General features: G+C 40.6%; 1 protein-coding gene across 4 annotated transcripts in view; it reads left to right on the top strand.

The window, feature by feature from the left end:
- APP (amyloid beta precursor protein) overlaps positions 1-24577 on the top strand; it is a 386748-nt gene that overhangs the window by 257980 nt on the left and 104191 nt on the right. For all 4 annotated transcript variants that reach the window (XM_067538217.1, XM_067538219.1, XM_067538215.1 and 1 more), the window contains one exon: positions 21430-21563. In XM_067538217.1, the coding sequence (XP_067394318.1) occupies positions 21430-21563 (134 nt within the window). The remainder of the gene's footprint in view (positions 1-21429; positions 21564-24577) is intronic.

Here is a 24577-nt window from a genome sequence, read left to right as displayed (position 1 = left end):
GCTGAAGTCTGATTTTGTTATCCAAAGTTGGGTGACCAGATTTTCAGACTTGGACACCCATTTCTCCCCTCCCCATCCCTCTCTTCCAAATTACTCCCATTTTCTCCTCCTTCTCTAAACCTCACCTTCCTATTTCCTCCTTGTTCTCCATGCCAGTGGTTCTCAATCTTTCCAGATTACTGTACCCCTTTCAGGAGTTTGATTTGTCTTGACCTCATGTAAAAACCACTATTTGCTTACAAAATCAGACATAAAAATACAAAAGTGTCACAGCACACTGTTCCTAAAAATTGTTTACTTTCTCCTTTTTACCATATAATTTCTAAAATAAATCAATTGGAATATAAATATTTTACTTGCGTTTGAGTGTAATACTTGAACCTATTTTTCACTTGTGAGCCTTGTCATTCTGGGAGACAGTGAAGCGACAGCAACAATTAAGTTTTTATTCACATTGAGTCTGTTCCTGTAACCTGTTGTAAGACTAGGCAAATATTGTATCTAGATGAGTTGATTTATCCCCTGGAAGAACTCTGCGTACCCCTACGGGTACATGTACCCTTGGTTGAGAACCTCTGCTCCATGCTATACTCATTCACACTCATTCATATACTCTGTCCTTCATTCTCATCCAGGCACCGGTTTCCTGTTTTTCCCCAGTGTTCTGTGAAAATCCATCTCTAATTCAGGACAGGGTATGTGCAGATGCCAAACCAGACTGGATCAGCAGTTGCTTGCCGAAATAGCTGAGCATCCAGTAGGCTCATTGCTCCTAGCACTTGCCCAGAGTCAGAGTGAGTTTGATTCCATATCAACCTGTTTCTACATTCAGGGGCGGGCTAGATCAGAAGAATAGGGGGATTCACTGGGAGGCCTCAATGGCAGCGGATGGCAGATCTTGAGATGGGGCAAGTCTGAAAGGGGAGAAGACCACACAGGACAAAATTGACAGAACTTGTGTGGGACTTGCAGGGGTGTGGAGGCGCACATGCGTTGAGACAACCTTTTGTTTATTTCCCCCACTTAGCTGCCAGCGTTTCCTTTTGTGAGTTCAGTCTCCTAGAGCTTACAAAAAGTAGGACAAAACACTTTGTGTGTGTGTGTGTGTGTGTGTGTGTCCTTCATCTGAGATGTGTGTGTGTCCTGAGGTGTGTGTGTGTCCTTCATCTGAGAGGACAACCTATGTTTCATCCACTCTTTGGCCTCTCTGCATATCAGCAGGTCTGCCAAGTGTACTGAGTTTTGTCAAAAAGACTTCTTCTATCTCCTGGGAACTATCTAAGACTGCAAAACTCATAGTTTCATTCATCACTGAACTACGCTGGAATCGATCCATTAACCTATTAGTTAAAGGCTTTAAATACAGCATCACCAATTTTCTTAGCCTTCCAGAGCACACACCCCTTTCATATTGATTGTTAGTAAGGATGTTCAATACAAAACACACACATTTTACAATGTAAGTTTAAGTACTTAAACTTCCACCACATTAGTATCCATAGTAATTCCAAAGGAGTCATTAGGAGCTGTCAAATGGGTAGTTCAGATTAAATGATCTTGATGTGATTATCCATTGTCCAAATAGACCAGATATCTGTTCCGTAGGAGCCATTTCTGTATTTTCATCATACCATAAATTCACCAGTTGTAAGATTTCTTTTATTGACTTCAGATTTTCTTTGTTTAAACTGTCCTTAGAATTACAGCAGAAACACATATTTAATAAATACCCTTTCTGAATAACATTAGCAATTGACCTTAACTCCTCAAAGGCCAAAGAACTTCAGATTTGGGGCTTCTGCCTCTCTCTTCAGTTTTACTTATTTTAACAAGGATAGAATTCAACATAACATGCTGATATCAGGCCCCTGCAGTACTTCCAGCAGTTGCAATTTGGTGAGTTCAAAATGTCAGTAAATCCTTAGGTCTATATTTCATTTGTTCTTGGTTTTAAGCCAAATATGTATGTCTATTTTACAACTATAGATTATATTACTATCGTTGCTATTTTTCAAAATAGAACAATTATGTTATGAAAAATTGTAATACATTGCATATCTTTGTTGTCCAAAGATGTAAGGGAGTCAAGATCACATTAACATGTTTCCATGCTCACCAAAAATCAGTTCTCTGACATGTCTCTCTTAAACAAAATGTAGGTGTTGACTGTCAATTGTTATTTCTTAGGTAAAATATCCACTGACATTTACCTCCAGTAGCATTGACTAGTCTTACCCAGGCTGAATATTAGCATTAGCAAAAGAATAATCAATATTCTTGAAACTCAAAGTCCCACCAGTTAATCTTAAAGAACATTGCTTGCTGTAAAGATTTGCCTAATGCAGACTCTATTTCAAAGTATGTACAATTATGATAATATTTTCAGAAGTGCCTGAGAGACTTCGGACATCCTAAATCCTATTTCAGAATTGGCATAACAATTTAGGGGCACTCAGCAATACGTTTCAGTATCATTTCTCTGGTGGCACCATCAATTTCTAAAAAAATTAATATATCATTTGAAAAGGGAAAAAAATCTAGCTCTTGTGCTATGCTGTGTAGCTAAGACTGCCAAAACAATGGAATTTGCCTAGCTATCCCATTCATTTCATTTGTGTAAATTCTGAAGCCTAATGATGACTTTTTAATTCTCAGCATTAACTGTTCAATTGCTTATCATTTTAGAAGAAACATTCACTCATGCTGGGATTTTGGGTAGAGTGAATTGAATAACATCTCCCTAGTATGTGTTGAAAGTAGTAAAATTAATCAACTTCCTAAAACAATACCAATATAAGCAGTAATAGCATTTAGTAAGTGTTATATATTTGGCTTTAAACTGTAATCTGAAGCAGGGAAAATTAAAATAAGTATCACCCATTTTATTTTAAAGAACAACCATTGAATAATTAAAATACTTTACAATGTAAAACAAAGTATTTTCTTTTCAAATTGACTGTGCTATTATGCACAAGACGTAGATATTTTAACATTTATGGCTTAATCTGTTACTCTTTGCATAGGCTAATTTCATATTGACTTCAAATGTGTCATCAAACCATCAATGTCCGTTGATGACAGCATATTTCTTAAAACACTTTGAATTCGTGCTCCTTAGTGAAACTTCAAGAAAATGGTGTAACATCACATCACAGTGCTGTGTACTATTTAGTTTAATGTATCTTCAAATATAACACACATTGTAATCTGTACCTTTCAAGAATAGGTGCTGAAAGCCTATAAAAACGGCACACTCATAATTTCCTGTTTTCAGTAAATTTCTTGATCCATTTGCTATTGTTTTGGATCTTGATGTCTGTCTAAATAACAGGGAGTTAAATATTTTGACAGCTAAATGTCCATGTCAACATCCAGAGTATATTTAGCAGTAAGGAGTGCTGCATTTGTGTAAACACAATGGGTAAAATATATGTAATTTTTAGTTAAAAAACTAAATGGCTCTTTCTGTTTTATTTGTCAGATGAGTGCGCATTTTATCTGAAAATCTTCATAGACAGATGGAGGTTGGGTTGCAGGCTTGAGGGCAGAAAACAAGCAAATGAGCAAGAACACGTTCATCTGCCCTGGATGTCATTGCCCTTTCACTGTTCTTGAGTTTTATAGGGTAATTGGCAGGACTATGTCTGTATAAAAGCAGTGGAGCTTGCAGGTAGCTCCATCCAAGAAGTACCTTTCTGACAGTACAGTGTTTGATGGGAAAGGATCATCACAATAAAATAGCTGCAGCCTTAATTCACCATAGCATTCCTGAGGGCATAATCCGAAGGTATAGATTAGAAGCCTAGCACTAAAATTTTAAATCCCCCAAACCTAATATTTGTTAGTAGTGAATCCAAGCTTGGCATTGCAGCTTCGGGTTCCCCCTTGCGAGCATGAAGTCTTCAATTTGAATGAATAAAAACATGCAAGTGAATTTATTATAAATATATGTTAAACCAGTCCCCAGGTATAATCTGCCAAGGGTGATTTTATTATCAAGGCATTCTGTCTGTTCGTAACAGAGGGGACAGATAGCTCTGACTGTCTCCCAAACTGGCTGTAAAGAGGGAGGTAAGGATTACTTTAAGTAAAGACTCTGAGCCAGTTCCCTCTCCTATGTGGGCTGCCTGCCTCTGCTGACTTCTATTTCTCTGGCACAGAAAACAGACAGGACACATGTCTTGATGAAGCTGATGCCCATTTTACCAAGATGAAATTCAGGGACAATGACAGGAATAACATTTTTGTGAGTCTGTCTGTTATAATTATTTGAGATTTGTCCTCCGATGAATCTATAAACTTATTTTTATGTATATGACCTTCAGTGACTGTTTAATCATGAATTACCAGTGTACGTGGTACAACCCACTTAAAATGGTAATAATGTAAATCGGTCTCATGGCTTGTCCTTGCTCCATATATGCAATGAGCATAGGATATGGCACTTCACTTGAAAATGGATGAGGATTTTTTGACTTTAGAATGATAGAATGCGGAATGGAGGGATTAGGGTTCAAAATAGCAACAATGCAAATAACTGAACATGCACAAGGTTATGGCAAGAGTTTGATTAGAGGGTAGATGCATATGTTAGTGATTTTAACAACATCCTTTAGAACATATAGGAATTGACTTTGGCCCAGTTTCCTGGCACAAAAAAATAGAAGTTTCTCGGGTTTTGGTCAAAAATTCAGTTTGCCTAGGATTTTTATCCAAATAAGAATGTATTTCTCTGTTTAAGGGATCACAGATTTTTTGTAGGGACTTGTCCATCTTTTATCATTTTGGCAAGTGGCATATGCTTAAGAAGTGAAGGACACAGAAGTACTTCAATAGTAATCTCAAGGTATTTAGCACAAGTGAGGGAGGGTTTTGTATTTTACCATTTTCCCCTAAATTGGGACAATTTTTCTTTCCCTAATTCCCTTCCTAGTATAGCCACTTTTTATATTGTTGTTGTTGTTTATTTGTAGAACTGTAGTGCCTAGCAGCCCTGGTCATGGCCAGAGCCTGTGGCACAGAGGTCCATTGGTGCCAACTGGCAAAGGGTTCATTGTTCTCTATAACCAACTCCTGTCTCAGACCTGACAAACTCACTACACCTAATACACTGTTTTCATGGTATTTATCCATAAAGAGTAGTCTGTAAGGTCTCCATGAAAGCTTGCGTAATCATTGCAAGATGTGTGCATGGGTAATATTTAAGGAGTGATGTAATTATATTGAGAATTATGCCCTTATGGTCTTGGAGTAAAAATTAGTCTCCAAGTAATCATGTGTCTTGGTGATAACCCATTCAAGTGAGAGGAAGTGGGCACTCCTCCCTGGCTGGCCAATTGTCTAATGCACTGTTCAATCGCCTACCCTTGTCCCATCCCAGAAAAGCCAGTGGAAAACCATCCAAGACAACTGCAAATAATCAAAACCCCACATGTAGGTACAAAGGAACATTATAACAGACAGAGATCACCCTGTTTGTGAATAAAGACAAAAGACTGATTCAGTATGTGACAGGGCAGAGAAAGACCCCCTGCATCCATTTTGTTGAACAGGGGTGTTTTTCATGAAAGATTGGATCCTGGTTCCTGTAAAGCCAGACAGCCCTGCAACAGACTGACCGGAGGGAGGGCAGAGGAGGGCTGGGGAAAGGGGACTACTTTATTAGGTAGGAAAGGTAACGATTAATAAGTGTAGGCCTCAGCTCACATTTTGTAATTTTGTTTTATATTGTAACCGTTTGCTTCCATCACACTCTCTTCTTTCAGAAGATTTATTTAAGTTTTATTATAAGCGCTCACAAGTGGTGTGCATTATACAGGAGCAGTGTTTTAAGATAAAACCGCTAAACTGGGGTACACTGCACGCAGAACAGAGGATCTGTAATTTCTACAAGTAGCCCATGTCAGGGGCTGGATGTCACAGGAGAATACTTCAAGGGAACTTGGGAACTGGGGTGCATTTCTTTGTTACCCTGCAAGGCAAAGACAGGACTGGCCTAGCCTGGAGGAGAGCACTTGTAGCTAACAAGCTGGTGCTGTTAGAGACCTAACACCGAGCCACCACAGGCACGACCCCCTTCTTGCCAACAGCAGGGGTTAACAAGTTGACTCAAAGTCCTGGATACCCTGAGAACCATCACAGGACCCCATTGTACTACGACCATATTGTTCAGCATGGTAGGCAGTGGTCTTGGCACACCCAGCAGCCTAAACTTTGTCAAGGGGTTTTTTTAGGCATCACATCAGAGGAGAGATTTAAGGAGGGATTTGAAAGTGGATAATGAGGTAGCTTTGCAGATGTTTACAAAGGTGAGGGGCAACATGGGAAGAAACATGAAGGGGCTTCTTTGAACATTTAACATGCAGATGGTGGAGGCTGGTATCATGGGCTGATCAGAGGTGGGAGACAACATTTCAGTGATGTCTGAGAAATGATAGGTAGGGTGGAGATAGGTGATGAACGGCCTTGAAAGTGAAATCAAGCAGCTTATGTTTGATGCGCTAGAGAATGAGGAGTGAGTGAAAGGATGCAAACAGAGGGGTGACATGGTCAAAGCAACTGGTTAGGAAAGCAATCTTTGCAATAGTATTCTGAATGGATAGGAGTAGGACAACATGGCATTTGTCAAAGCCCTAAAAAGGTTATTGCAGTAATCAAGGTGCAAGATGATGAGAGCCTGAATGACAGTTTTAGCTGTGGGGATGAATAGGAAAGGCTGCATCTTAGAGGCGTTATGCAGAAAGTTCGCTTTGTGCTAACTAGAAGACTGTATCAATGTCAGTACATACAGTGGTGAATAGTATGGGAAAGGTAAACTCAGGTAAACTTAGTCTTTTCCCAGAATTGTAGTAAACTTCCTCTCAAATTGCATATTATTTCGATGGTCTGCTTTGTTGTGATGTACAGCAGTGGTATATAACTGCAACATTCAAAGAATGATAGGCTGAGGCTTTACAAAATAAGTTTGAATGTAAATATAAATTTCAAAACATTAAATATGAAGTAATTTTCCATACCTGCACAGTTAATAATGTTTTTGTCCAAATCAATAGAAGTTGGTAGGATAAGACATATAATTAAGCTGTAGAATACTTAATTGAATAAATATGAGAGAATCAGTATACAGTAAAATCTCGTTTATCTGAGCCTTCATTATCCAGCTCACCATATTAACCAAATGGGGCTGATAGTCTAGGCTGCAGCTCTTTGCCCATTGTTGGGTTTATCCAAATTTTTGATTATCCAATCTGGCCCCGTCCCAGTTAGATCAGATAACGAGGCTCCACTGTACAAGCTTTTGTGACCAGGCATTTAAGCCAAGACAGGAGGTAAGGTAATAAAAACATGAGTAGAAAAACAACTATTAATTGAAAAAAAGGACTTCCAAGAAGCCATGGATGTGTAACTCCATTACTTTTAACTATAATTGTAAATTGCTGTATTTAAATCCATGAATATCTTAAAACAAAAGCAAACCCATGAGAAAATTTTTCTGAAAATCTGGGCTCAAGACACAATGGCTATTTTTCCAATTGAAAATACATTAGCCTAGGTGTCTAGCCTAGTTCTAACTTGAGTGACTCCTGTGTCCCTTAAATTCCATCTTAATATGGTAGCCAATGGAATATTGGAAATTTGTTGTGATCTTTTGTGATAATGTCAAACAAAGATACTGATAGTGATATCCACTGTTACAAGAGTAGTATATAGCCCTGAAGTCAGGCTTCAACAGATGATGTTTGAGTTCTTTTTTTAAAGTGTATTTATTGAAGATGTTTCCCAGCTCCAGAGGTCAGATCTTTAATTTTCTAAAGTTTGGGAGGGTTTTGAAGCAGCATCCCAGTTCAGGCCCATATTTTATAATGACTAAGTCTGTCCAAGATTATTGAGCTTTAGTAGTAGATAATCCATTAGTAGTTCTGAACAAAATTTTGCTCTCAAAAACTTTCCACTTCTCTTCTTAAAAAAAAAAAATCCCAACTGTCAAAAGAAAGAATGTGAAAGACAAAATAAATAAAAGTTAACTAATGTTCATATTCACCCCAGATGCTAAAAATATAGATTAAATGGATGAAGAATTGGGCATTACTATCAACTAATGTCTTAATGGTAGTATACATTTTTATTATGAATTATAAAATGGGCAGCTGGAGTAGAAAGTTATAACAAGGACAGGAATTTCAAGCTGTTAGTGTAATCAGCACAATTTAGTGCTCTGAACTTATCTTTTGTGCAAGCAAATGTGCTGATTAGTCACATCTCAGATCTTCTGAACCTCAGAACTTAATCTTAAAAAATATTAGCATCAGAACTGGATCACTATAATAAGACTAGTGATGGGCAAGACTCAGTAAGTTTACATAAGTATCCAGAAGCTCTTATCCATGCCTTTTAAAGCTCCCTCTCAGTGAAAATCTAATAGCCTTCTGGTTATCTTTCCCTCCCTTGCAATTCTCCTTGTAAGAAAGTGTGTTGAGGAATGTGGGTAAAAATGAGATTGAAGACAGGAGATTTTTCTCATAACATAAGAAAAGGATTTGGTTTGGTTGGGTTTTTCCGCCCTGCAGAGCTACTTCCTTAAAGATGACCTCAAGTGGGGTTGAGGGAAGGGGGGGGCGGTACAGAGAGAGGCTTCATTGCTTCTTTGAAAATAGAGGAGGAGGTTTATTAGGGAATTCTTGTTGTTTTTTATTAGAAATTCAGGATTTATCTAGTCTGGAAGACTATGTGGTAAATGGAGAACTAATCACAGAATTGTAGGCCTGGAAGGGACCTCAAGAGGTCATCTAATCCGGTCCCTACGCTCATGGTGAGACTAAGTATTAGACCATCCCTGACAGGTGTTTGTCTAACCTGCTCTTAAAAATCTCCAGTGATGCAGATTCCACAACCTCCCTAGGCAATTTATTCCAGTGCTTAACTACACTGATAGTTAGGAAGATTTTCCTAATGGCCAACCTAAACCTAAACCTTGCTGCAATTTAAGCCCATTGCTTCTTATCCTATTCAGAGATTAAAGAGAACAATTTTTCTCCCTCCTTCTTGTAACAATCTTTTACATAGTGAAATGATTAAATCAGAAGCGTCAAGATGCTGAAAGCTGAGCAGATGGGGGAGGGCTGTGAGAAGGGTTTTGAGTCACGCATTTTTTTAAAAAGTTTTGAACATACATTTAAGTCTGACTGAACACTTTGGAGAAGGAATGCATTTGCTAAAGATCCCTTTTTAATTAAGGGCTCACGGTAAACATAGATGAGAGCCCTAAAAGTCCTCCAGCAAAACAGAGAAGACTAGACTTACATATCTTAGAACGGTCAGGGGAAAAAGCAAGTAAGCTCTAAAATTGTGTGCGCACGCATGCACATACAAACTCTTTTTCAGACGTCCTTTATGCGTCATAGAGAAGCAATAAAAGCACATGTGTAAAAAATTCCTTTTCAAGTCACCTTTAGAATTAGACATTTCAGTGAACGAACTATATGAGATTGGTTATGGGGAGAAGAGACACTGAGGACTCATGGCAAACAGCTATGTCAAGCTTCCCCTTCTTTTCCTTCCCCTCCAGACAGGAACCTTTCAGCCAACCTGACTTGGGAGTCTTCCACCCTTGTTCTACCCTTGTTTCTCTACCCTCCTGCTGATGCTGCTGTAGACTTATGCTGTGAAACACCAGGCTGTGTACTGGGAGAGGAAGGGGATGACAGACTGGGCATAGAGCCTGAGACTGCCCAGAAGCTGGCCAGTGGGGGAAAGAAAGTGAAGAGTAACAAGATTTACAAAGTGGACAAAAAAGGCCTCTGTTTTCAGGGGCAGTGGGCCTAAGGTTATGGTTTTAGTGCTTCCGTGTTGCCCCTCATGCCTGGAAAAAGCTCCTCGTAAACACTTGCGAAACTAACACATCATCCTCTTTCAAATCCTTCCTTACAGCTCTCCTTTTCCGTGATGCCTGTCAGAAAAACTTGACACTAGTTAGGTGTGCAAAGACCGCTGCTGATCATGCTGACCAGCGTAGTCTCTTTGTTTCCTTGCACTCCCCAACCTGTCTGTCTGTATCCATCAGTTTTCCAGATTGCAAACTCCTTGGGGCAGGGACAGTCTCCTTTTGTTTTGGGCTTGTGCAGTACTTAGCACACGGAAGTCCTAGTCTACGACTGTGGCTCTGGCATTACAGTTATATAAATAATAAATCATACTGCTCCCCGTCATCCTCCTCAGGTAAGCTACCCACCTCAGTCTCCTCCCCTGCCATCCTGTAGATTTGACTCTTGTGTGGAGGAAGGCTAGCTCAGGGTTTTGTTCAAGAATTGGCGGTTCACTGGGGGGTGAGTGGAGTAGACAAGAAGAGGGTGGCAACACATGGAAGGCCTTGTGGATGGTGATCCCTCAGGGTCACTGCACATAGACAGCCTGCTGTCAATTTCGCGAGCTCTACATTCTGCTCTTTCATGAAGCCAGTTTGTAGAGGATGCCAAAAACCAGGACAAAACACGGTTATCTTCTAAAAACTAACTGGACACAAGGAAAAGGTCCTGAACGTTGGAACGCTCCTGGTTTTCATTGACGCATCACCTTTGAGAGTCCCTCTCTATGGAAGGGAAGACACTGCCCCCCTTAGGTTAGGATTAGAGAGCTAGACTTCATGTCTCTTGATGGGTGAGGATGTGAAGTGGAGTTGGAGAAGGGAGTGAGGGTTAGGAGAATAGAGGTGTTTTCTCTGCTTCCGTCCTTCATTTTAGAACCCTATGCACAGTCTTCCTTGGCGTTTTCAGGACTAGTCAATTTATAATTTTATTGCTGGCACTCTATTTTGAGGCTCACACTGGGCATGAAATTATCCAGTACGTGCTGTATCATGGCTAATTAAATCAGATTCGTTGTAAAACTTTGTAAACCTTTTATTACCTGGTGATCGTCCTCTAGTGATATTCCAGCACATTTCTGTGCATCCCCTTGCTTTCTCCTAAATATAAAGTTATGGCTTCTTACCATGGACCAGTATACCTCTCTTTCCCTTGATTTGTCTTGTTCCATCTCTCAACTAGTAAATTTCTTTTTAAGAAAAACCACACTTTTACAGTAATAATTTTGCTTGCTTGCTTTCTAGACTTTTTTATGGGACAGTAATACTCAGACTGAACTATCTAGCTTTAGACTGAGTAATTTGTCCATACAAGAACTGTATTACTGTCATGTATAGCAGTGTCTCTCCTAAATTAGCACAGAGAATATTGAAAACCCATCTTCCCAACACATGCCATAAATACACTTAGTGGCGGATGTGGGAAAGGGTGAATTAATGAAAGCTTACGTTGAACAACGTAAGCATCTGAATTTGTTTAGTCAATGACTAAAAATCTTTGGCCTTAATCTTACATTGATGATATAATTAAATATATTGCATTTCAGAAGTAATCTATTCATTCACTGAATATTCAGTTATGTTCATATAGTACTATTCATCCCAAATCACTTCACAAATTATATCCCGCTCCAGTGAAATCCAGTTATCTAGTAGATCGGAGAGTTGTTATGCATGTGTGCGGAAGTCAGTGTTCCCTGACACTTAAGTGCATACCTAAGTACAAGTATATAGAGTACTTCAAAATACTTAAGTATTTTAAATATTTGTATTTAAGTAGATTTTAAAGGTACCTAAACCACAAGTAACTTTTTTTTTTTCATTTGCAAGTGCTTTTTTAAAATACTTTTTTTGAAACAATCACATCCCCTCCCAACTGTCCCGGATTCTGGTTGGGCCCCAGAATCCACTGTCCCAGATTTGGGAGCTTCAGACTCTGAGTTCCGGCTGGCAGCACTTTTTCTATTGGCTCTGCTGTTCTACCTGCTGAGGAGGGTGGCAGCCTCATCTGTTCATTTCTGATTGGTCACTGCAACCAGCAACAGCAGGGAGACTTCCTGTCTGACCCAGCCCAGAAGAGGGGTGAGTCAGCAGGGTGTGGGAGGGTGCAGCAGAGCAGGCAGACATATACCTCTCAGTGCCCTGCATTGAGAGAACAGCCCCAATAGGCACATCTTTTTCTTTCTCTTCCACTATGGGCTTATATTATTTAGGTAATTGTTCATATATTAACCAGACAATTACAGGAAAGGCAGGAATGGAAAGTACATGAACTTATATATTTGTTCTTGTACTTTCACTTATATAAATATATAAATGCTATTCTTCTTCGAGTGCTTGCTCATGTCAATTTCAAGCAGGTGTGTGTGCACCAAATGTACAGTTACCGGAAGGTTTTTCCTCTAGTAATATCCATAGGGTCAGCTCTGGAGCCCCCTGAAGTCATGCCTTCATGGCGCCATATATAGGGCCCTGCTGACACCCTGCCTCTTCAGTTCCTTCTTATCGCCTATGACAGTCACTGGAACATTGGTCTTCTCTTGCTCTGCGAGCGCTCCCCGAGTGGTTGTTTTAAACCGATACCTGTAAATAGGTAAAATAGTTTGTTAGTTTATAATTAATATAGGCAGAGGAGTTAGGACCCCACTTATCAGGGTGACCCCGGCTTTCAACCATACAGGACTTGCAAAAAACAGATGCTTAGGAGCGATCCCCATACTGCTTGTCTGAAGTGTCTCGGAGAGACCCATCAGAGGGCTTGCTGTGAGATCTGAAGGGGATTCTGCCCAAGAACAAAGAAGGAGAGGAATCGGATTAAAGTTAATTTTAATGAAGGCAACTCTCTGACCACACTCAGTGCTGAGCCCAGCTGAGCTGACACCTAGTACGTTGGCTTCGGTGCAGAGCCCACCGGTGTCCAAACGAGAGATGGCACTGAAGGACTGTATGTCTAGAGACCCCCAGCACCAAGGGACACCTCATGCAGAGGGACGCAGCACTGCTTACAATCCCCTGTACCGCATAAGAAGCAGAAGAAAATGGACAGGGGGTGCTCACTGACACCCAAAACAACTGGGCATAAGAGCTTGGGTGGAGTGCAACCTGTGTCAGGCCACTCAAGTTCTGTTACTTCGGCACAGTACCATTGACTCCCACCTCGGAGGGGTCCATCAAGTCTGGGGCCTTTGGACTTCCCAACCAAGGAGAGCCACAAAGAGGAATTACAGCTTCCCGCCATGCCAGAGACTTTTGAAGCGGGCAGGGAGTTGACAGAGAGCATGGCGCCGCCATAATCCTCCCAGGCGCGAGCGTGCTTCAGGACCCAGATCACTGGCACTGAAAAAGCACCCAGTGCCATCCAGGGGAAAACTGGCTATGATGCTGCGGTAACCCTCTCCCTGGCACCGCTCCCCAGCATCATTATGCACTGCACTGTCCTGGTCCCCACGAAGCGATCTGTCAGGCTCTGACTCTGAAATGGAGTCGAATTCTTCAAGAAGAAGCTGGCACCGGTCAGAGAGCTATCACCAAAGGATCAAGGTCAATCAGACCTTTCCCATGCCTTGGCCACCACTGTGGTAAATGCCAGCCCAGTGGCTGTTTTGGATTCCGTGGGCATTCCACCAAACTCAGGTGTTGCAGTTGGGACGGTCACTATCGCTTGCCTCCAGGAGCAGACATCACCCTCCTCAATCAGGTCACGAACTGCCACACGGCACTGGACCCACCACTGAATCTAGCACCGAACATGATGTCAAGCCCAGCACGGAGTTCGAGTAGTCAGCACCACAGGACCCTTTGGGGGCAGAAGGTCAAAAACAGTGCCTTACCCTGGCCAGAGCTTCATCATCTTTGTCTCCAGACGAAGAAGTAGCAGGTCCTTCAGTAGCACCAATTGCAGACATCAGCAGGGCTCATTAGGGGCTCTTGAGGAGGGTGGTGCAGAATTTAGGGCTCCAGATTGAAGAGGTATCTGAGAGCGCTGACTCCATGGTGGACATTTTAGCTCCTGTAGGTCCATCCAGGGTGGCACTTGGCAGCATGCAAGTTCAGCACACAAGACTACATTTCAGGCCACTCCAGACGTGGCTAGCCTCAGTGTACCATCTGTCCTAAGACCACATAGATAGGGTAGTCTCACTTCCTCCCTCTGTGATCAAGTCCCTCCAGTGGTGGCTCAATCTGCGGTCGGAGTCCCCTTCTTCTCGCTGTTCCTGGTCATTGATGCTTCAGCAATGGGCTGGGGCGCTCATCTAGGAGGGCTCAGGACCCAAGGCCTCTGGTCCTAAGCAGAGCTCTCACTTCATGTCAACATAAAAGAACTGAGAGCAGTACGCTTGGCCTGTCAGACCTTCCAAGCCACCTGGAAGGCAAATGTTTATCAGTCATGGCAGACAATACAACAGCGATGTTCTATATTAACAGACTGAGTGGAGCACTCTCCTCTTCTGTGCCAGGAAGCCCTTACATTGTGGGACTTTTGCATAGCCCACTGGAGACACCATGAGACAATCTACCTTCCTGGGTCTCAGAATGAATTGGCGGACCACCTCAGCAGGTCTTTCTCCAACCACGAGTGGTCTCTTCCACCCGGATGTGGTGAACAACATTTTCCAGCATTGGGGAGTTCCCTACATAGACTTGCTTGCGACAAAACACAATAGAAAGTGCCTACAGTTCTGCTCCTTCCAAAATCACAGTCCGGGATCAATCGCAGACATATTCCTCATTCCATGGATAGGCCATCTGTTCTATGCATTCCCGCCTATCCCACTCATTCACAAGGTTCTCTTGAAGGTCAGGAAGGAAAGGTCCTCCGTAATTCTGGTAGCTCCAGCCTGGTCGCGCCAACACTGGTGCATCATGCTCCTCAGCCTACCAGTGGAAATTCAAATTAGTCTGCCTCTGTTTCTGGACCTGATCATCCAGGACCACAGCCACCTTCATCACCCCAGTCTTTTCATCTCACAGCATGGAATCTCCCTGGCTGAATCCTCTGGAATTAGAGTGCTCGGAACCAATCAGAGAGGTCTTCCTTGGCAGGTGAAAACCTTCCACCACTTGTCTAGCTAAGTGGAAGAGATTCTCCATTTGGTCAATGCAGAAGGGTACTCTGCCTGTGCTGTCATCAATACCCTTCATCTTGAACTATCTGTTACATCTGAAGCAGCAAAGACTGTCAGTGTCATTAGTCAGGATCTGGCTGCAATGTCGGCTTTTTATCCTTGGGTTGCAGTCCTTTCAGTCTTCACCAACCCTATGGTGGGGCGTTTCCTAAAAGGTTTAGACAGGTTATACCCTCAAATGCCTCAGTTGATTCCCCAATGGGACTTTAACCTTGTACTATCAAGACTGATGGGCCTCCATTTGAATCTCTAGCAACATGCTTGCTTCTCTGTTTTTCCTGGAAGGTAGCTTTTCTAATAGCCATAACTTCGGCCTGGAGAGTTTCTGAAATCAGGGCCATCACGTCTGAGCCTCCTTATACGATTTTCTTCAAAGACAAGTTTCAGCTATGCCCTCACCCAGCTTTCCTTCTGAAGGTGTTGTCAGAATTCCACACAAACCAGTACATATTCCTCCCAGTTTTCTATCCAAAGCCACACGCCATAAACAGAGGCTGCATTCTCTGTACGTCAGGCAGGCTTTGGCTTTTAATATCGAAAGGACTGAACCTTTTAGGAAAACAGCTCAGCTCTTCGTAGCAATAGCAGATAGGATGAAAGGCCTTCCGGTAACAGCACAAAGAATCTCTTCATGGATCACATCCTGTATCCAGACGTGTTACGAATTTTCAAAAGTACCTGCCCCAGCACTGACTGCTCACTCCACAACGGTGCAGGCGTCCTTGGCAGTCTTCTTTGCTCAGATCCCAATCCAAGACATTTGTAGAGCTGCGAATTGGTCATCTATTCACACCTTCACTGCACACTATGCTATTACACAGCAAGCCAGAAATGATGCTGCATTTGGAAGAGCAGTACTGCAATCCCCAGGTCATTGAACTCTGACCCCTCCTCCTATGGATCTGCTTGAGAGTCGCCTACTTGGAATTGACATAAGCAAGCACTTGAAGAAAAAAAAACGGTTACTAACCTTCCATAATTGTTGTTCTTCGAGATGTGTTGCTTATGTCCATTCCAAGACCAACCCGCTTACCCCTCTGTTGGAGTCAGCAAGGAACTGAAGAGGCAGGGGGTTGGCAGGGCCCAATATACTGCGCCATGAAGGCATCGCTCCGGGGGCTCCAGAGCCGACCCTAAGGATACCACTAGGGGAAAAATCTTCTAGTGACTGAGCATGCAGTGTGCACACACCTACTTGGAATGGACATGAGCAACACATCTCGAAGAACAACAGTTATGGAAGGTTAATAACCATTTTTTTCCATTGCATACTGTACTTACAAGTACTTCTGTAATGGTGTGTTTGGCACTTTTACATAAGTCGCTTTTATCAACACTTACAGTATCACTTTTGGGAAGTGGAAAATTTGACCAAGGACACTCTTACTTTAAAAAAAAAAAAAAATGGGGGGGAAGAAGGTGGAGGGGGCCGCATCTTTTATTATCTTATTTGAAAGACTCGTAACCTGCAAAAGACAAGGTACACAGTGGGCCCTGTTGAGATTTAAGTCTGTTTCCAGGAAGCTTAGATTTTTTTTTTAAATTTTATTTTATTAAATCTGATGCTTATATCGACTAAGCCACCTGTCCAGAAATCTATAAAGAATGCCATCGTCATTATTCATGAAGAAAAGACCATTATGAATAGGGAAAAGGCTCTTTTCTCCCCTACCCATCAGCAAGTTTGCACATATTTTTTTCTTTTAGATTTCACATAGCAATTATTGCATACTCAGTACACCTAATTTAACTGACTGAACACACAGCATAGAAAATTGAAGCTTCCTCTAATTACTGGGATCTTCATAAAATGAGAACAGATTGCAGATTGCAAAAAAACCAAATCTTTAAGGTACTCTTACATGCTATTGATGTCTACCCAAGAGCATTTGCAGTTGGACCTGAAAAAAAATAGTCTGTGATACACCTATATCATTTAATGTTGCCAATGAAAATTAAATTTGCGTGAAGGATTTTGACAAATACTTCTGCTTATGTAAGAGTAGAGTGGTGCTGTTGTAATTGTTTCTTTGTCTTCTTTTTTTGTTGATTGTTGTAAGTTAGGAATCTTTAAACTGCTATTAGTCCAGCACTGTGCGGTTTTGATATTCTTTGAGATATAGAAGTGAGGAACTCTCATATAATTGTTTTGGGACTTTGTGAATACACGAAATAAATAAATAAATTTCACGGTGACCTTGATTTTTAAGCAGATCTGTGTTTTTAAAGGTTTTTACTAGTCTCTTATGCCAGGTTGACTGATGTTCTGCCTTTTATTTTAAAATGGTTACCATTTTTAAAAGCAAGCTAATGTGAATTAACTTCTGAACACCAATACATTAATTATAAAACACTACCTAATCATAGTGATAAGAAATGGAAAAGACCCAACATTGCAGGATTGTTCCCTACAGGTAACCAAGTGCTAGTTTTAAATGACACAAGCAAGAAGACTTTTCCCTTTTCAACTTGGAGACTATTCCACATTCTAATGAATCTCATTGTTAATAATATTCTGTTCTAATATACACTCTAAACTTTTCCTTTAATCAATTTCAGTTCCACCCATCTGCACACACTTTCTAACGGTAGTACCAAGCATACACGCCACCATTGGGATTCTACTTTGACTGGTGCTGGACTAGTGTTGACAGCTAGCATTGACGTGCCAGCTTTATCATTTCATTTGATAGTCCCATTTGACTCCCCTAGTGCTCCTGCACACTCTTCAGTGATGCCTTTGACAGCTCAGAGCACTGGATGGGTCACTGGTCTAATGGCTGTGTGCAGGATTCTGTTGTTCTCAGTTCTCTCCCGTCCCTATTTTGCCACGGGTTCCACTGGCCTAAATCACTTCTGCTTCTGTCTCTCAGGGAGAGGACTCAAGAGAGAGGGGGAAACAGTTACTCATCTAGAAAATAAAATGGGAGGGCCCAGAGTTAAAACTTAAAAATTGAAGACAATTGCCAAAAAAAGATAAAATCAAGTTCCTTGGCTCCTCAGGCAGAGTGACCCAAAGCTGGCAGTGCTTGTCTTAATATACACCAGGCCACATGTGGTTGCTGCTGACTCTTTCATTCTGGTTGCAAGTATGGGTGCATAGCAGGGCATAGGCCTTGCCTCTTGAAATGTACACGCAGCTTCTCGTGCAGGACAGAACCATTGAAAGCAAGCAATAGAATAAACCAAAAATGAGAACAGGTGCAAATAGACTTACATTACAGACATTATGGACCTGCTAAGGGAGTACTCTGAGATGACTGCAATATTCCTGGTGCTTCAGTACTTGCAGGGTTGCTTACGCCCTGTGTGTGTGGTGCATTGTGTGTGACAGAAGTAAGGTGGCTGGTGTTGGATGCTGTGCACTGCTGCAATCCCACCGGTTTTGTTAGCAACAGTAAATCAGTTGAATAGATTTTAAGGCCATAAGGACTCTTACATAAAACAGGCCATTGAACCTCACCCCTCCCTTGTAGCTGAGTTATAGCTTATCTTTTAGAAGGACATCTAGTCTTGATTTAAAGAATCAAGTAATGGAGACTCCACCATGTCCAGGGGAAAGTTTTTTTTTCCAAATGTTAATTGCCCTCACAAAAATGTGCACCTTATTTCTAGTCTGAATTTATCTAGCTTTCCAGCCATTAGACCGGATTATGCCTTCTTCTGCTAAATTAAAGAGCAGTTTACTATCAGAAAGCTTTTCCCTACATAGGTTCTTTTTTATCAAGTTACGATTTAACCTTTTCTTGGATAAACTAAATAAGACGTTTTCTAGACCTCAGATCATTTCTGTGGGTCTTTTCTGAATCCTTGTTTACTTTTTAACCTCCTTTGGACTCCAGAACTGGATACGAACTGGATTGCTTTATCCCTCTTACCTACAGCATCCCAGTGGGAGCTGTTGTTCAGTTGTGTATCTTGGTGACACGAAAGTCCTTTTCAGTGTCACACTATTTCAGGATACAGTTCCCCCCATCTTGTAAGTGTGATCTGCATTCTTTGTTAGATGCAGCTATGTCAGCTGTGCCTCTACTAGGAAACTTCATAACCATTATTTTCCACCATTGGTAGCTGCTCTGAGCAGGGTTAAGTGATATGTCGGTAAAAAGTCTGATCTGTCTCTTACTACAACTTCCACAGTTACTACCACAGGTAGATTAGCATCAGTGAAGAATCATAACCACATAACGAGTGGCTGGATTTTTTTTTTTTAAATGTTCAGCACACACAATTGGGGCCATATTTTCAAAAGAGTTCAGCACCCAATATGCTTTAGAAAATATGATCTTCAGTATCCCACTGGAAATTGGATATTTCATTTCTGAAATCTGCCCCTTATTTAGATACCTGCATGGAAGATAAGCTGTTGAAAATTGTTCCCTAAATGTATACATGGCTTGATTGATCTTCTATTATTCCTAATACCCATGAACTTTTTTCTGTGCAATAAATTGAAGGTTATATTTGCATACATATTTATTGCATAATTATTTCAGTCAATCACTCTTTTCCATTTAAAACTTTTCATGATACATATTTTAATTTTCCTTTTTTCCTTTTGAATAAGTTTTGTTCAGCAAAGAGAAATACATGGAGAATATCAATTAAATTCAGCATGTGACAAACATTAAGCGCAAAGGTAGAAAATTGGATTTTTTAAATACTTTGCAAAATACACAAAAAGTTTTCCCTTCACTCAGTTGAAATTCCAAATGATCATAGGTGGAAATCATCAGTGCTAATAATTTTTTCCAATAGAGAACACTGTTTCATAGCAGGAATCTTTTATATTTGAAACAAATTATTTGCCTTATCTTGCATTTGTAAAGCTACCTTGTAAATTTTAGACACTCTATAAAAGTTTTAAAATAAAAACAGCGTGGGCTTTCAGCACAAACAACGTAAGTGTATGTTCATGGATTTAAAATTATGCTTAGTGGCATGACAACTGGAGACAGATTGGTTGGGTGAGCATAGCAAAGAATCAGGAGCCAGGAACACTTCTGAGTTCTAACCTTGACTCTGAAACTGCCTGATTCCACGGTATTAGGCAAGTAAGTGAATCTTTGCGTCACAGTTTCCTTATCTGTTAATTAGGGATAATTCCTTGCTTCCTTCACAAGATTGTTGTAAGAACTATTGTTTGTAAAACACCACATACGTACAAAATATTATGATTAATTAATGTATGTGGGCTACTATCCATGTGGGTGAATATGTGTAAGTGGCTGAATTATAGGGCTATATTTACATTATATCATAATTGCATAATGACTCCATGAATAGAAAATACTACAGCTTTTGCATTTCCTGACTCTTTGGCATTCTAATTATATAATTTAACATTTCATTCACACTGGGGTTTCAGGCAAAGAACAAAGAAAATAAAAATAGTAAAAAGAAATAGTCTGTACTTCATAATAAAACAAATACTAGACTCAATCAGATTTGAAGACTACATGTAAATGTAATAGAGAAGGATTCCACTTTTTGCAGCTGAAGGGCTATATTTGTTTCCATTATTGTTATGGCTGCACCTTTGCAATAGATGTTTTTTGTTTAAATGAAATCTTAAAATTTTCAAAATATGGTAGAGGGCAATAAAAATTATGGAATAACTCTAAAATTGCAGTATAGGAGATGGTTTGTGGTGCCCATGATGTTTGCTAAATCTCTAATAGGAAAAATTCTCCTTTATTACTTAGCAGTAAATGGTTGCTACTGAATCTCCGAAGAACTGTTGTCCACTCATTTTAAATAACCTGAAATTCAATTCTTGTCCCTGCCCCTAGTGAAATACATATCGATTGATTATCTCATAGGAGTTCCTATAAACAAAAAACAAAAAAAGTGTTCTAGTTAACCCTCCAATGCATTAATCAACTTTATAGCATAGGGGTTTCTAACCGAAGTTACTGAGAACAAAGCACATCTTTATGAGGACAAAATGCCATTGAGAGGGGTTTTGAATAGAATTTCATTGGACTGCAGTATGGTTGTGGTTTACATGGTCTCTGTAGATGCTTTAAAGTGTGTTTGTATTGTTGCGCATGTTTGTTTTTAATCTTTAGAACTAAATAAATAAAATATGTGGTTTTGAAAAACACGTCTGTTGTCAGTTTATGCACCTAAGGTAGTGCCAAGTGTGTTTGTTCTTTGCATGTTTCCTTTGCCAATCGCTCATCTGTTAAGTAACATGGTACCAAGTGAAAGAGTTTTTCCTGAGTTATAAAAAAGAGTGAAATCTTTCTCCTAGGCCACAATTTTTTTTCTATATATTTGATAGAGACGTTTTTTAAAGCTAGTCTCCTGACAGAGTTTACTTGAATGGCTTCACTCTACTGGAAAAAGAACGATGCTCGTTCCTGTGTTCAGAAGAACTTTATTTATACTCAACTGGAAATTGTGCTTTTTTCCCTTTCTCCTATAAAACTCCTACCCTAGTCCCCACCACAGCTGCCAGCACTCCTGATGCTGTTGACAAATACTTGGAGACACCTGGTGATGAGAATGAGCACGCCCACTTCCAGAAAGCCAAGGAGAGACTCGAAGCCAAGCACCGTGAAAGAATGTCGCAGGTAAGTCATATTGTTTGTTCATAATTAAGGGCTGGATGAGGGGCGGGGGGATCACAGGATTAATTCATTCCTTGACTTCCTGTATTTTGGGGAAACTCATGTGGCGTTTACCTGCAACTCTTCCAATCTGCAGTGGAGTAAAGAGACTAACTGTTCCCTTCTTCTTTGAGGATATGTCCCTATGCATGCTCAGTCATAGGATACACACATGTCTGTGAACTCTCGACTGGAGGATTCAAAGCAGTGTCCACAGGTCTATGCCTGCTCAGAGCAGCACCTGATGCCACCAAACAAGGGCAGATGGGGAGGCACAGACCTGCTGCCTGCAGCTCAATGGAATAATCACATGTTCACTTATTCTCAGCTTCCTGCCTTTCTTAGTTTATCATTTATTCTAGAATTTCTTTCCTTATTTTTGTAGTTCTTTTTATTTCTTTAGTCTTACGCGGTTGTGTTTAGAAAGGGATTCCCTCTCCTTCTTTCTGTTTTCTCTCCTTTCTTCGGTCCACTACCTGTCTGGGTTCTACCAAAGATGCAGTTTCCCAAGTAACACAAGCAGCTAGTGCCTGTGATATAGTAATTTCTAAATTGCAACAGAAAGTAAGGCAACAGCACAGGGATGTTATCCCTGTACCCCAACCTAATGTTACATTGGCACCATATGATTTAAAAGTTCTAGCACCTTCAGGTGAACATTTGGTATCATTTGAACAATCATTACAAGCACTGCCTAAATCCTTTGAATTTCATGATCCAAGACCACCCTCTTGGTATATGCTAGTATCTCCTGGTGTACCTGTAAAGCACTCAACTATACCTCTTCAGGAACTAGGAAATGTCCTGCACCAGTGGGGGGAAGCCTTAAATAGGGAATGTAAAACTTTAATAAAAACCTACCCTGATCCACCAGCTACCCCAGAAGAATGTTCAACAAAAAGCTCTAATAGTTCTAATGAAGAGCATACTAATCAGAATAAAAGAACTTCATCTCCCAAATTGGAGAATCAAACCCCAGAAATTATCAGATCAGATTCAAATTCAAATTGTCCTGTGGCAGTAGTTACAGATATTAAGACCCTTGATTTGGTGGCTAAGCAAATAGGAATAATGGAGGACAGTTCTGTTGCAGTACATGCACAACATGTACAAGAGAAGGCAAAAGTGTTTGGATTACCGAGAGAAGACTGGGTTAAACTCCTACAGCTCACAGTAAATCGAGCTTTGTGGAGTACATTACCCCCTGAATACAGAGTAGGAGAGAAAACTTTTAAGGAAACAGTAGCCTTACTGGAACATAATCAGCACCCAGGACAAGCTGGAGTAGCTATCCTATCGAATTTAAAGCAAAGACCCAATGAATCTCCACATCAATTTCATCTTCGGTTAAGTGCAGCTTGGCACAGTTATATGGAAAAGGACATAGATGGGCCACAATATGTTAGTTTATTAATTAACAATTCTCTCCCACAGCTGCAGGAAAAGGTTAATATGCATGTCAATGATGACACTTCCTTGAAGGATGCATTGGCCTTATTGGCTAAAGCACATTCTCAAGGAGGCCTTAAGTTAGGTCGGCGTGGGCTCCCTGTTGCAACGCTTCAGGAGCCACACACCAATCCCACAGTAAAAATTGAGGGACCTTTGAGGACATCACCTCAAGGAATATGCCAAAGTGTTTCTAAATTCCCTGGAAACAAACATTGGCAAAATAATTCTAACCAACGGAATAATCCTGGATCTTCGAGTGGGCGTGTCCCTCGACAGGGTTATACGTTCGGACCCTATGTGGGGTTCCGGGATCGTGTTTCTTTCTTTTCAGACACAGCCAAGAACCAATCACGATCGCAGAGATTCAGATCACCGCCCTGTCAAAGTGAAGATGTGGTCATGCCAATGCTAAAAGTGATGCAACAAACTTTGGAGGAACAACACCAGGATGTCCGAAAACTTTGGACAAGTCTAACTGAGCTAATATTGGAAAGCTAAGGCCCAGTACACTCAAATCGTCCTGTGGCCTCCATTAACTCATTTTCTTCTCTCCCATGGACAGTTTCCCCTGTTAAAGGGTTAGTTGCACCTGAGGAGATGGCTGGAGAACCGTGGACAACTTGTCTGCAGAATATTTGGTATGACGCCATTAGGCCCCTTTAAACAAGGATGCAAGTGGAAGACCCACATTATCTGCAGTAGTAGGGGCTGCTACATAAAGTTATTATAAATACTGTGGCAGCAATGCTAATTGCACTATTCATGTATAATAATTAAAATTATTCTTCTCCTCTGTCTTCAAGACAGACAAAAGTGCTATCAACTTTTGCAAATAACTGGGTCATAACAATATTATTTAAACCTATCAAAATGCAAATAGGTCACATGCAAAGAATTCACATCTTTGCCCTAATGAAATTGGCAACCCCCCCCACAAAATAAATAAATAAAAAAAATAAATAAATAAAATAGCTTACTAGCATCCAATTTCCTATACAAACAAAAAAAAGTGTTCTTGATTTGATTAATCAGTTGTTATATTTTACAGAACAGGCAATTGACAACCCACCAGTGACCATGCTTAAATGTGGCATGGTGTCTCCAGAGGAGAAATCAGAACCAGAAGGCTACAACATGAAAAAAAAATAGTGGCTAAACACGCAGACCAACCTAAGTTACAAGTTCTGCTCTGCGAACATGTATTTGCTACACACAAATATAATTGTGGATACATGGCAGTCACTGCTATTGTAGAAGGAGAAGATTTACCAGCTCAAAAACAATACCCTTATCCAAATCAAGCCAAACCATATAGAAACCAAACTGTTAAGTCTGTTCTAACACATATGTGTCCAAATACTGCACAACACCATCAAAGGGGGGAGGCAAGAAAATGTTTCCTACCCTTAATACAAAAAGGTTCCTTTAAGGGTACCAGCTTTTTGTGAATGGATCTAGTTACTATCATAAAGAAAACATTATATTGGGTTCGGAATTTATGCAATTCCACCAGAAGAAAAAGGAGA

The sequence above is a fragment of the Emydura macquarii genome, unplaced genomic scaffold, assembly GCF_026122565.2.
Source record: "Emydura macquarii macquarii isolate MOO-44397 ecotype Brisbane River unplaced genomic scaffold, CSIRO-AGI_Emac_v2 contig_476, whole genome shotgun sequence".
In the NCBI taxonomy this organism is placed as follows: domain Eukaryota; kingdom Metazoa; phylum Chordata; order Testudines; family Chelidae; genus Emydura; species Emydura macquarii.
The sequence above is the reverse complement of the archived record's forward strand: the minus strand, read 5'-3'. Positions and strand labels throughout refer to the sequence as shown.